This window comes from Plodia interpunctella, chromosome 22 (assembly GCF_027563975.2).
Source record: "Plodia interpunctella isolate USDA-ARS_2022_Savannah chromosome 22, ilPloInte3.2, whole genome shotgun sequence".
NCBI classification, from domain to species: Eukaryota; Metazoa; Arthropoda; class Insecta; order Lepidoptera; family Pyralidae; genus Plodia; species Plodia interpunctella.
The window spans coordinates 3392279-3406917 of NC_071315.1; the positions used below are offsets into that span (position 1 = coordinate 3392279).

At 38.1% G+C, this 14639-nt stretch overlaps 1 protein-coding gene across 7 annotated transcripts; it reads right to left on the reverse strand.

The window, feature by feature from the left end:
* Positions 1-297: 297 nt before the first annotated feature.
* On the reverse strand, positions 298-13630 carry Psi (P-element somatic inhibitor). 7 transcript variants are annotated; one of them, XM_053762483.2, is made up of 17 exons: positions 13406-13630; positions 13015-13133; positions 11822-11988; positions 11294-11432; positions 10670-10790; positions 9943-10071; positions 9663-9830; positions 8896-9026; positions 8263-8338; positions 7613-7775; positions 6813-6973; positions 6290-6442; positions 5389-5539; positions 5088-5114; positions 3795-3955; positions 3326-3502; positions 298-1746 (listed from the first exon to the last, which is right to left on the reverse strand). In XM_053762483.2, exons 1-16 carry the CDS (start codon positions 13487-13489, stop codon positions 3329-3331), a joined length of 2124 nt encoding a protein of 707 aa, XP_053618458.1. In that variant the 5' UTR covers positions 13490-13630; the 3' UTR covers positions 298-1746; positions 3326-3328. The 7 variants fall into 7 exon arrangements, with proteins under 7 accessions (XP_053618458.1, XP_053618457.1, XP_053618454.1 ...); XM_053762482.2 differs by having other exon boundaries at positions 7613-7778; XM_053762479.2 differs by having other exon boundaries at positions 9648-9830.
* Positions 13631-14639: the final 1009 nt, after the last annotated feature.

Here is a 14639-nt window from a genome sequence, read left to right on the forward strand (position 1 = left end):
GCCGATACTGTTGTCTTATCACTGTGGAAAGCACATGGTACAATGCAAACACAAGCCAGAGATATTATGTTAGACATGTCAAATTAAATAGATTTCTACATGATACCAATGCAGATGACAACCTAATATCAGAAAATATCATATTAAGGAAATAAAGTAATACAAATTGCACATAACATCATCAAATCATATGATATGAGACTGCTGTAAAGGTGCTGTAATATTTCATTAGGGGGTCACTTACCTCAGGGGTCTGTGAAGAGAAATCATAGTTAGAAATAAAATGAACACACGATATGTGAATAACATACACTTTATATCTTATACATAATACAGGATGGTTGCAATCCGTCGCCTCAACGTCGAGTTCCAACAATTTCGAGGAATGTAAATAGGTTCACATTGCCGTCGCGTCGTACACTATGCCTAATGCCTAACTCGATTATCAAAGCTAAATTTAGTCGAAAACATACATATGCTAAATTATGTAATTGAATTTTACAACCTATCTGTGAGAATTTCTGAAGTATATCCTAATTAGACTGGAGTGGACGTGAGATTTTAGCTTTACATCACATAGACACAATAAGGTTTAGAAGGTACATGTAAAACTAACATCGTCCCGCCTCGCCGTATACACAAAATGGTCAACATGTCACAGTGTACCAGTCACTAACAGTGCATTTACCTCGACTCCTCAGGGCGACGAAGTCTTTCACAATTGTTCCATTCTCTATGCTCCGTGGCAACCCGTTTCTTACATCTTTACAAGCAGTGTGGCATTTTATAGTTATCACCTGGACAAATTTTCAATACACATTCAGTAAGTACACGCATGAACATACACAATCGAAATAAACAAGAATTGACCACACAGCCGTCATTTGTGTAACGGAATCGGTTGTTAGGCGATAATAATCTCACTATAGTATATGACAATCGATATTATTATAACCACATAAAGAAAATCATTTAGATGTGCCGTGAGTATGACTCAACTAACCGCTTCCCTACATCGCGCGGTCGACAAGAAGACACGAGCGATGACTCCCGATTTTATTTCACAATGCTACATTAATTTTCTACAATTTAACCGTGCTCGTCCCAACTTGCAAACCGCTTTTGATGCGAACGAAGCCTTAAGAAATGGACCTGAAACCTATCATTGGCGTCAGTACGTTCAGCAACGTCGACTACATTAGAGAAGTTCGGCTTACGCTAAATATTACGATGGAAAATACAGACCTAAAAGTGCACTAATAAATTTTATAAATTAAAGTCACTAATCTCCAGTTCGTTTTCTCTCGTATCTTGCTCGTTTCTTCAATCGGCCCGCAACGCAACGACGCCAACGTATTTGATTTTATAACTAAAATACTTGTTTTACAATACGCCATGTCATTCGTCAAAATAATAAATGGTACGAAGATTAATTACCACTTCATATTCAACTCTGTGATCTTTTTATATCTATGGAATATGTTTCCTCTTTGAGTTTGACTAGACATCGCATCAGCATTTTTGGGAAAGTACCGACAAATGCATTAACAGTTTAATGAGTAGATTCCAAATATTTATTCTGATGACGTAATTCAGGGTCACAATGTAGATTAGTAACAAAATATGTTTCAGGTCCATTCAAATACTGATTTTAATGGGTGATTATTTTGAACAAGTCATTTTGCTTATAATAATTGTTTAAAACTAAATGTCGTCTTCCTCGGGTAGTGACGGGCGTTCCGCTCTCTGCAATCAGAACAAACAAACATGGCAAAAAACAGGAAAATAGTAGTTTTCGGTAAAAATGGCAGTTTTGTACTTTTATTTGGTAATGCGTTCTCGTGAGCAGGCAACCCCGGTACTGGCCTATCTGCAACACTACACACACTAACAATTTTATACATTGTATAGCAGTGTTAAACGGCTGTGCATTAATTGATAATGTGACATTTCGTGTACAAGTGACAGTAGCTAGTCTAAGATCTAAGTTGTCTATGTTAGTAACTAATTACTAAATTATTTAGTAAAATTATTATACTGCTGGAACATAGACGGAAAGTATACAAAGCCGTAATAGTAATTTAAATATGAACAGCTAATTTATGTCCCAACTCTATGAACTACCAATATTATTTCAGCAGTTTTCATAGAGGTGGAATTTGGTAGGTATTTTCTTAATTTGGTGCTATCTCTAATAGGTGATTACCTTTCCTCATAAACCACAATATCCAGTGTCTTATGGGTTCAGGTTCAAAACAACTAAACAAACCAACACTAATTCAATCACCAAATCAAGAAAATAACTACCATTTGGTAGAATTGCCCTTACGATCGCCACACACCCTTCCCAATAAAATTTGTAAAAAAATATCACATTATAATAATAAAGCACACTATGATAGTTAAAAATAAACATAGTATTATAAAAATCAATCCGCTACATGTCACATTACACAAAATCTACATTAATACTAATACCACAGCGTTACTAAAAAAATCACAAATACTATGAGCATAAAATCATAATTTCTCAGGATAAATAATATTTCTTTTGGCATGCAAACTGAAAGAGAATATTCAAATTAACACATGCTTGCCTGAAATTAATACACATTAATACCCATATAATTATTTGATTAAACATGCATATAATAGGACAAAAATGATATAGTATAATTACAAATACATAAGGCTAAAAATTGATATAAAATGATCTTAGCATAATCTAACCAAGGCTATCTTTTCACTACAGTAGTTTCATCTCTTGCGGAAGCTTAGCCAATGGTTGCAAAAGTTTTCCTGCTCGCCCTAACGCGTTACTAATATTGTTGGCGAAATCTGAACACTTATTTTTTACATTCATATTATAGTAATATTTTCTCTGAACCCTTTGATAGTAAATATAATACCACATTTTGGATAATGAAAAATGCATCTTATCCAAATAAAAAAATTTTCACAAAGTTAATTTTGAAGATATGAACTCATTCTTGCATCATTTACAAAAGAAACATAAATTGTAACTAGATAATCGAACAAAAATGAGCGCAAAGGAGGACTTATTGCCATAAAACAATTACTCGCAGCCAACCTTTGGATGGAAAGAGAAAGAAGTGAACCGAAAGGGTGCAAAGAACTTGATAGTATTATATAAATTAACTACAGTCTGTCAAGTAAAGAAATGTATGATAGATTATATATATATATATGTACTTAAATAACATAAAAAACCCATATAAAATATACGAAAAGTAACTTTTAAAATGTTACAAATATCAACATAAATAAGTGTCCAGACCCCCGCCATTTAGAGTATACAACTGACCGTTCACTGCTGCTGGTCGGGCGCGGCGGCGCCGGGGTACGGGTAGGGCTGGTAGCCGGGGTACACGGCGCCCGGGTACACCGGGTACTGCGGGTACCCGGCCATGCCGCCCGGCGCCGGCGCCGGCGTGGGCGGCGACGGGCCCGGCGTGCCGCCGCCGGACCCGGCTTGCTGTTGCTGGAGATTCATCGTTTTATTAATTTATATCCCTCATAGACATAACACACTTCTACCGCACCGATGCCATGGTCATTAAGTGGAATGAAACACACAGCAACTTTCTGTGTGATGGTATACGGAAACTACTAGAGTCAGAATGGTATTCGCGTAGCACAAGTAGGATTCGCACCTATCGGTTCACAAGCATCGTAGCATTTTATATGTATGATTCACACTATTATCACTAATTATTTAAATATTAATTGGATTAACACTGCTTCGTTCACTACACTTCGGACGATATATTTACCTTGAGTTTAATTTGCGCCTCGATCGCCTCAGCCTCCTTTATCTTGCCGATGTTGCGGTAGTACTCCGCCCACTGTGCGCTGTAGTCCGCGCCGCCGCCCCCGCCGCCCGCCGCCGCGCCCCCCGCCGGGGCCGCCGGCGCCGGCGTTGCGTTGCCACCGCCTGGTGGAATACATTTAAATTATTATTCCAGGTTAGAATATAAATCCTAACCACCAAATACCAAATGTAGTATACCAAATTTCATAACAATCCATTCGAGCGAGGCTCTTTTCTGAGAAGTTCTTTTCATTGCTCTCTCTCCATAGCTAATTGCTTCACTACGACGACGATACCTACAACACGACGTCCACTTTTTTCTTTATTTGCCTAACTTGATCTTCCTGGGTCCCTTCTTCCTTTTCTTTGTCGACGTCTGTGGCCTAATCATCGCCAGACTTTTTGGGAAGAAACTGAGCAAATACTTGGCGTAAACATAGGTTTAACGGCATATAGATTCCGTCGGACTGTTACACAAGAGCTCCCGGTTTAGATCCTCGGTCGGGTCAAGATGGAAAATTATATTTTTCAGATTGATCTGGATCTTGAATGTTTATCTATGTATTGTATATATTATAAAATATAGTATGACGACCTCGATAGCGCAGTGGTAAAGTGCTTGCCTCTGAACCGAGAGGTCCCAGGTTCGATCCCCGGTCGGGTCATGATGGAAAATGATCTTTTTCTGATTGGCCCGGGTCTTGGATGTTTATCTATATATGTATTTGTTATAAAATATAATATCGTTGAGTTAGTATCCCATAACCCAAGTCTCGAACTTACTTTGGGGCTAGCTCAATCTGTGTGATTTGTTCCGTATATATTTATTTTATATTTATTTATATTTTAGTATCGTTGAGTTGAGTCCAATCACCACCAACACCATATAATGATCTCCTAAATGTAAGAGATCGAAACTATAGTAGAGTTACTCGTACATACATGTTTTACAAAGTTTTATTTTTAAATTTAATCATGTCGTCACTAACATGGTGGGAACCCTTTCTGCATATTTTAATTTATACTTCAACAAACAAAAACAATTAGACCAATTATTTATTTCATTTTGCCGAAATAGTATTGTAGTTAAAAAAAAACATATTTTCAAGTGTCAGACAGAGTACAAGAAAACTAAAAGTGTCTGAGTAAAAATAATGTAAGCAGATGACATGAAAATAAATGACTGGAACAACTTATGAATCACATGTGATTTGAGAATTCATGTTTTAGAAAGTTGTAGCATCTAAATACTCACCGATAGGGCTATCTGCCTGTTTGCTGACTAAAACATAAAAAATGGACATCAAAAAGAGAATTCACTATATTTATCAATGAAACACTAACTTAAGCTTCACAAAGTCATATCAGACACTTTTCCCAAAGTCAAAATCAATAATTTATACGGAACTTTTTATCGCAGTGACGTCACTATTTCGGAGTACTAAGGGTAGCATAGTTCTTTATCATCGAAAAAACATCTAGGATATTTTTTGACTGCCCTCACCTATATACAACCCTAACTAGGGCCTTAACAGCTAAAATATAAACAAACAAACCTTGCTGCTGTTGTTGTTGCTGTTGCCTCTGCTGCTTGGCTTGCTGTTCGATGGCCTCAGCCTCCTGTATGCAGCCCATGGAGCGGTAGTAGTCTATCCATTGCTGGGAGTAGTCCGGCTGGCCCGTAGACGGATTGATCTGCATTTGTTGCTGAGGGGAATTTCATGCTTACAAATACACAACGGGAGTAGTTTTAAACTCCCGAACATAAAAAAAAATACATATTTTTTAAATTTTTATGTGTAATCGGCATGTTGACTCGTGCAGTTCTTATTATCGCGAGGAAACCAGCACTCTTGTTGACATTTATTTTACTAGTGTGTATGCTACTACTTGCCAATAGATGGCGGTAGGTAGTTGTTACCGATACATTAGTCGTTCCCTACATTAATTTATACTGTGGGCTGGCGGCAATGCGTATGCTTTTACTAATAATAATAACGCGCTTTATTTGGTAATGTTCGCGGTCCTCGATCGTGATTGGCGCTCGCAGTCGCTATAGTCCGTGGATACCATCACGCGTTCCCGCTTCCCGCGCCCGCTTTCAAGTCAGTCTGTGTCGTCGTTCGTCTTGTAACAGTCGTGTGTGCTAAGATAAATGTTCCGTGATTGTAAAGTGTTAAGGCTCCTCATTGTACGATAATAAACGCTGTTGTACCTAAGTCCAAAAATCTTTCATTTCTAACAGTAGTTTTACAAGTGATGTCAGATGTCTTTAGGCGGCTTCGAAAATTAGACGCCAGACTGACATAGATTTTTTACAAAAATGACAATTTTGAGAGCTGACTCTGGGTACACCATCAAGTCAATGCTTATAATAATAATGCATTGTCATGAAAACTGACGCGACGTGGGAAATTTCAACACTGTAGTAAAAAGTGAAATTTAACTTTATTATACCTGTGGCTGTTGGTTAGGTTGGTGCCAGTGTGGGTTGTATCCCCAGGCAGGTGGCTGCGACCCCCCGCCACCGTAGTACTCCCCGCCGCCCGCGCCGCCCCCGCCGCCGCCGCTCATGTTGCCCGGTCCCCCCTCCGATATGAAGTTAATGGGCTGGGGATATATGTGGTCATTATTCATTGGTACCATAACACAGTAACATATAAATTAAGTGTACGTCAACGTAAGACGTAAACAGATGAAATAATTCGGCCGTAGTGGCATGCAATGTGCGCCCGTTTGATGTATATCTCGCTGAAACCCGGATGTTCTCGGTGTTACCCGCGTAATTATTTAAAATTTCTATGAATAGTAACGCTTAGTTACTTTATAATGCACCATTGACTATCAGACATTTTGATCAAATCCCTCAATTAAGGAATCGTGTACTTTCGTTGCGCAGTTTTCAAAGATCCACCCATACATAGGTACAGAATAGATAGTGGAAAGCGACTATGTTATATACTATGCAGTGATGACTTACCATATTAACTTTCTCCATGATGAGCCGCTTGCAGTTCTCGACGGCCTCGGGATGACCTCTGATGTAGAAGGTGCGGTTGTTTCTATCGGATCCCGTCGCTCTCCTGTCCACTTCGCAATGCGCACCAGTTTGAGCATTTATCTGTTTGATTACTTCTCCACCTGTTATCAAGGAATAAGAATATCTTATAAGGAAGACCAATATTATCGATAATTCCAAACTAATGTTCTTTTTTGGATACCAATATTTTCACCTCAGTATTTTTCGGTTCCTACCTCAGCCGTAAAGTGTTAACACCTAGGGTGTTAATGCTATAAAGCAGGGAGTTCTCAAACTTGTTTTTAATATGGAACCATTTTGGAAAGCGAAGCATATAACAGACTCCTAAAATAAAATTTTATTTTAGGAGTCAAAACTTTGAAAAACACAACAGCTGACAAAACTTTCAATCAAGAACATATTTCATAATTAAAATTAAACGGCAAAATTATTTAAAGCATAATAATTTTCTCGAACGATTTATTTATTGCTTATTTTGTTTTCTTGTCAGATCAGCAATGCATGCTGTGTACAACCATTTTTGGTTTTACAACTAGCCTTGTATACCATAGCTCTGTTCTATTACTGTCTAATGTTGAAGTTGTAATGTTATGTGTGCACAAAAAAAACCAAGTTATAAGGAATACTAATAGATACTTAATATCACTAGTATTTTCGTGGAGCTCCAACATATGCTTTGCGTAGCTCTAGGGCATTTTGCCAGTCAAACTTTACGATCAAAAAGTGTTATAGATTGGTACCTCTGCCAATAATGAGTCCGCATTTAAGATTGGAGACAGTGAAGGTGACCCTGATCTCGGGGTTGTCCTGCCACTGCTGGTAGTCGCCGCGGTCGCCGTTCCTCTGCGCCGCGCCCCCGCGGCTGCGCCCCCCGCCCCCCGCCCGCACCTCTTGGTCTCTCCTCTGCTTAGAGTAAAAGTTGTGTCGTAGTTGTTTGTTATCATAATTGCCATTGATTTACACATATTTCTTAGTTTAAGTTTTTTACTAGCAAACGGGCATGGGAAGTGGTTACCGCAGCCTATGGACACCTGAGTTAGGTGCAAAAATTACCAAATAAATTTGTCAAAATGACGAGTCTCTTCCTTTCATCCTCACATATTCCCAATTCATTCTCGGTCGTAATGTCCCGATACCCAGGTTGTGCGTGACAAAATACACCTTTGGATTTTGAAAATTCACGACCGGTTGCCTGTCTGAAGTCAACCCACTGAGAATGTTCTTATTGCCTATCGGCTGGGCTTTATATCCCTAATCACCTTGTACGACATTCACTGGAAGATGACGGTTCTGTTCTCTAGAATAGAACAGAAGAACCAGACACCGCAAAATAATAAAAAAACAAGAAAAAGTTTTTGCGTAAGATTCTAAATGTATTGTTGATACTTACATTTACACTAGAAATAAGGTCTTCAATCATCTGTCTCGCTTGCTCAACTTGATGTGGCTTTCCTTGTAAAAAACACCTAGAAAATTACAGGATAAAGTTCGCAAGTGTATCAACGTTGTATATGGCACGTTATACATATTATTTAATAATTCTAGGGCGGACCACACGTCTCCGCCATCGCACCTTCAACCCGCCACTCCATAATGGGACTACATTTTTAATTCTCCAAGGAAATATATTTTATACACAATAAAGCTGAACATAAAAATAAATCTAATTGGCTTGTTTATTGATTATTAAGTTTCTGTAAAATAATATATATTTTTTTCATGTTAGAATTAAGAATTATATGTTTGCAGAGATGGGATTACGCCCAAAATTTACTCAGTATCTTCCAAAAAAGTTCTATAAACCATGGCTTACCTAGGGTTTCCTGCTGTGTTTTTGGGAAGAAACTGGGAGTAAACCCATCTATGAATGAGTGTAAAAATTTACATGTTATGTTTCCAAATCCTTACATATTATAAAACAAAGTGTCCTGCCGCGTCTGTGTATCTGTTCACGATAAAAGCCGGGACGGGCCGCTAGTACATAAAATAAACAAGAATTTGATACATGGAATTGCATCCTTACCTCTTATCTCCCGGTCCATCGTCCCTTTCTTGATGGAACTGTACCCTGCAGCCCGTCTCCGCTTGGATCTTCTTGATCATGTCTCCACCGCGACCAATCACTACACCTACCGCTATCTTTGGCACTAATACCTGGTGACAACCGAAAGGCGTTAGAAAATTGTTTGTATGAGATTGCCTACTCATGTTAGTACACCATGCTTTTAGCATTGTTAAATTGATGGGGATCTAAGCTATATATTGATTCACCGTATAATGGAGCTACAAATAATTCAGGTTCATTTATAAAATTCAAATAAGAAATACCACTCTGCGCTCATAACTTACGTCAATTTAAATAAATGATTTATATGATGAAATAAATAAATAAATTTATGAGTAGTACTATCTATGGAATGGCACGTCAAAGACATAAATAGCATTCATTTTCTAAGTTAGTACATGTCTACAATCTAAAAAGTAGGACCCAATTTTGTTTTAACAGTGTCGTCTGTTGTTTTCACTCATGAGCCGATTCTGATATTTTGATATAGTTTGTTATCACGGGCAAAGCTATGGGTAACAGCTGGTTATTAATAAATAAAGTTGACTGAAACATTATACAATTAATAATTACATGTACACAAAGGGGACATAGCACGAACCTTTTATTATTTACTGTTCAGGCGCAAAATTTAAAAATACACTATCATACAATTGTACAATACGAGCATAACTCCACTATACGATGTACCATAACCGAGCGGCATTTACTTGCATCCCCTCTACCTCTGTAGAGTTGGAGTGTCCGTTGCCCTGCTCCTGGGGTGAGTAGACGTCATCGTATTGACGTCCGCCGCCGCCGCTCTGCATGTCCTTGTCTTGCAGCAGCTCGAACACTAGCTGCTTCGCGTGCTCCACTTTGGCTGGGTCGCCCGATATGCGGAGGGGTTTCTCCTGTTGAAAATAAAGGATTTTAGGGCATTTTTCACCATTTGCATTTAGTCCACCTTAAATTATTATTTGTAAAGTTTTTTTTTATTACGAATAATGTTCGTAAATCACTTACGTATTCTGTGTTAGGTCCGTCCTGTATGACGACCATTTTGGCTCCAGATTGCTCTTGCAACTGCTTGATTGTCTTGCCGTTCTTACCGATGATGAGACCCACTTTGGGGCCCGGTAACATTATTTCTTCCTGTACATAAATATGTTTATTGCTATTATAAAGGAAATAAATGAAAAATCTCCAAGTGACAAGAGTCTCTCTTAAATTGTGATGATGTTGCGGGAACAAGTTTAACGCACACATTCACACTCACACGCCTACGTTTAGCTTCCGCCGCGGTCATTCCAATCAATTTTCTTAAGAAAGGGATTGTTTCTAAAATGAAAAAATAAATTAACATTATACCAATACAGTTTGATTATTTCAAAAAGTCAGGTGAAAAACTTGACTTGTCCATATTAAAATTTGAAAAATGATATTGACAGCGCAGTCGCGTTCATGGAAACGCTTGTAGGAACGACCCAAATGGAGCGTTGGGAGTAGCCCCCCCACCTCCACGATTGCCTGCGACGAGGTGTTCAAAATTCGACTCTAGAAATCAAGTAAATAGGTCGATAGTCTGTGCAGTGCTAAAAGGTTGTCTAAAAGAAATAGCTCACAGCTTTAAGGCATTTGGGCATATAATTTTCAAGATTGTAACTGTGCCTATTGTTTTTATATGTTCAATGAAATGAATGAAGGATGAAGGGTGTTTTGTTGTGTGGTATGTTGTGTTTAGTGCACTCACGGTGGTGGCTAGCCCGCCGCCGCGCGGCATGGGGGCCATGCCGCCGCCGCCCGGCTGCTGCTCGAACTGGCCCGACGCGTTCTCGCGTCCGCGGTGGTTCACTATCTGGTTCACAAGCTCCCTGTTGCAATTACAGGTTTTAGCCCTTTAGTTAGCTCGGGTAACATACTAAAATACGAAACCGTCAGAAGTAATATAGGCACTCAGGAGTGCCAGGTTTCGTCTGTGTCTGTGCCAAATTTGATCAAAATTTGTCCAGTAGATTTTGAGTTTATTAATTACAAACAAAAATACTAATATTTTCTCTTTATAATAATAATATGGACTGATGGAGGAATCACCTAGAATAGACATAATTTGCCTAAATAGTAGATTATTTACCAAATTGTCGCATGGAACCACACGCGTTTTGCTTAAGAACAGAACCACTACATAACTTTAGCGATAATAGGCAACAACCGCTTTCCAAAAGAGGGCTAACGTCAGGCATTGTTTGCCAGCCTTATATCAAATGTTTGAAATTGAGCAATAGACACCTACTCAAACAACTTTTCTGTCAGGGCCTGGAGCCCACTTCCCTCCTCCTCACCAGTCTTTAGCATACAAAGAAGAATCTATACTCACTTGGCCCTCTGTATCGCCTCCCTTGACCCTGTGAGTGTGCACACTCTATCAGGCTGGCCACCTGAATCCGGTGCCATTTGTATTTTACAGCCAGACTCTGCTTGAAGTCGGGTAATTTGTTCTCCACCGCGTCCAATTACTATGGGAAAAAATATTCTAAATATTTATTTCTAAATCCTATATGAGAATAACTCTTATTATTTATCAAACTTATATTCATACAATTTTTATAGGCATACAGTCAGTAGCATAACACAAAATGTAAGAGATTTCAAAATCTAAAGTTATCTAAAAAATAGGAATAAAATTGTAGTTAGAGAAGAAAATAGTGTTTGTGCCACAAAAAAGATCCACGGACGATGGCGCTACTTTCGCTGATAACAACAATGTGGCCGATCTATAATTGATAGGTAAATAGCGCGGTAATGCCGCTCCCGACACAATAATCGACGCGGTTTGCTCGAGTATGACTATTGCAAGAATTTGCCATAGTAATCATTAAACAAAAGAGAAGATTGTGAAACTTACTAAGTCCAACCATCTTGTCGGGTACCCTGATGAAGTCGTTGAGCGTCTGTTCCTGCATGCCGGGTGGGCCTGGTGGAGGTGCTGGGGGCGGAGCGCTGTTATTGGCGATGCGCGCCGCCGCCGCGGCCGCCGCTGCTGCCGCGGCCGCACTCGCAGCTACCGCTCCACTACAAGAAAACATTGTTTTTTAAACCCTCAATTGTCATGAATCAAGGCATAATGCAAAAACAATTGTTATCAGCTAGATGGCTACTGGTCAGGCGATGGGTTAAGTCTAATTTTAAATTCTCTACTACAAGATTAAAAAAAAAAACTAATTACCATTATGCTACAAGACTTTTTAAAATATTTTCTACTATATAGTATTTTTTTATAACTGTAAAGATAATTTAAGCTTATGAATGAATAAATAAATAAAATAAATAAATACATTTATTTGTGTCTAGTCTAAATGTTTGTTTATCCTTTATTTTAACACTGAAGAGAAGTGTAAAACTAAGACTTTATTCAAGTCACTTATAGTCATTTAAAGGTGCATTTACAAACACCAAACAAGCTATGCATACTTTTAGTGTAAACAGTCATACAGTTTTGTTTCTGTTTATTTCCATATTAATATTTTTGATATGAAAAAAATGAATATCAATATAGTTGTAAAGGTTTAACACAATAGAAACATAGACACAGAAAAAAATTGTCCACTTACCTATAACTTTCTATGGACAATCTTTTAAAACTTAATAAAAATATTTGTTTTTGTCTCTCATTTGTGTGTTTTCAGAATTTGCTTAGCACAGGTCCGCTTGTATAATGAATCTTTAATGGTTTCGCAGATTTGTCTGTGTTTTTATGACAAGCAGTCTGATCAACACTTTTTAGGGATCCTGTTGCTGCCTCTCAACTGACAAGGTTTCCCTTCCATCCCTTAGTCAACATGTAAGTATGATATCCACATATAGAGGCATTATACTAGGCATTATATATTCACATATGGTTCACACCACAAAGCCTATTCATGTGGCCCACATGAATATTTGGCTTTGTGGTGTGAACCATGAGTGAACCTTCATCAGTTACAAATTGTAGGGACAGCAAATTTGGGCTATTTTGTCAATCATTGTCGTAAAAATGGCGGGAATAGAAGAAAAAATACAATCAGGGGTACACAGCTGAAAAAAGAAAATATAACTGACCTCATTGCTTGTTGTTGTTGTGGTTGGTATGAATTATCTAGGGAAGCCGCTTTTTTCGGAATGGGTTCTGAAGATCCGTCTTCTTCCAATGGTCTTTTGCTACCTAATTTCGCTGCAACCTGTAGAATAATATGCTGTTGATTTTCAATTGTAAAAGCAGATGCTAACTAAGCAATAATTCGAGAATTCGTGTCGTAAAGAAGACAAGAGAAAAAGAACATTCGTTTAAGTAGGTTATGTGAAATGATAGACGTTTTACAATGACAAGATAAACAAAACATGACAGACGTACACGTAAAATCAAAATTTGCAGTAAGAAGGTGTGAAAACATCCGTAATATCAGGGAAAAATAAAATGGTGTGAAATCACTGATTATGCAGAAAGACTCACCAATCTCGCACGTTGTAGAGCATTCGCATATCCCTGCGTCTGGCTATTATTTTGAAGCGTAGCCATAGAAGGATAATCACTCATGTTTGAACTAATAAACACATTCAATTGTGAAATACGCGAGCCATCAAAAAAGGATCAAGAGATCCAAAAATTATTTTGCTGGGTTGGTTTGGTTGGTTTGTCTCGCAAAAGAGCGAGGAAGACGCGGACAATAGACAAACATAGACCGATGTTGAAGTGAATGCAAAATGCGCGCGCTCATTTTGTTTGTATTTTAAAGCACCGCATACCAGATTAAAATTCAAAATTGTATACAATTATCAGCAATGAAATAAAAATACGTAAATCCAGTAATTTAACAATGGTATTGCTTTTTGAAAACTATTTTATTAAAATGATCTTTGTAAACTTTCTAATTCAAAAATTTGTTGTCTATGTTACGAAATAGCGTTTAGTTTTTGTTAATGCCTTTATCATCGTCACCGTCGCTGCCGGTCATACAAAACTATCGTGGTTGGAGGCCGGCAGCAATCCATGCGCTAAAAATATATAGTTTTATAAGGACTTCATACAGCTAAGATCTTCAGTCAAAATCAAGTTTATATCAGTTTATGACCACATTTGACCAAATAATACAGAACATAACCTAAAATTGTGTTATTATTTTTCAGGAAAATAAATCGTTCCTTTTTCCTTTAAACTCGCACTACGATTTCGTAGAAGGTATTTTTGGTTTTTGCCTCTATTGGCAATGTTTGTGAACCTTAGTTGTACCAGTAGCGCCATCTGCGCTGAGCTTTGTGTGATATGCCCAATTCTGGCGGCAACATTTTCGACAAATTTTGCGGTTTCGATGTAAATTGCTGCTTTTTCTTTGCGGTAAATAAAAGCAAACTAAATAATGTTCGTGCATTCTCGTTCATTCGCGACATCTGTTGAGTTCGACGATGGTGTGTAGTCAGCATGACAGTTATAGTTTATACGCTATCGTCGATATTAAATATTCTTAATAACTAAGTTCGGCGATAGAAGCTGTTGCACGGCATAAAATAGCATAAAATAGTTATTTATTGTGACCGGCGAAGGGCATTCATTTCCTTAAAATATACCTGAATAATATAGGAAAAATATTTGTTGCACAACTTGCACAAAAGCAGGTGGCGCGGCGACGGCATTTAATCAAGTATTAAATGTCAAAGTCAAAAAGCGAATTCGACCGTCGAGAAGAAGC

Coding starts and splice junctions, on each gene's coding strand:
- Psi (XM_053762478.2), bottom strand. CDS start 13,489: ATGAGTGATTATCCTTCTATGGCTACGCTTCAAAATAATAGCCAGACG. Junction 6,974..7,612: donor CGGACTCATTATTGGCAGAG/GTACCAATCTAT, acceptor CCTTGATAACAG/GTGGAGAAGTAATCAAACAG. Junction 5,540..6,289: donor AACCTAACCAACAGCCACAG/GTATAATAAAGT, acceptor AATTCCCCTCAG/CAACAAATGCAGATCAATCC.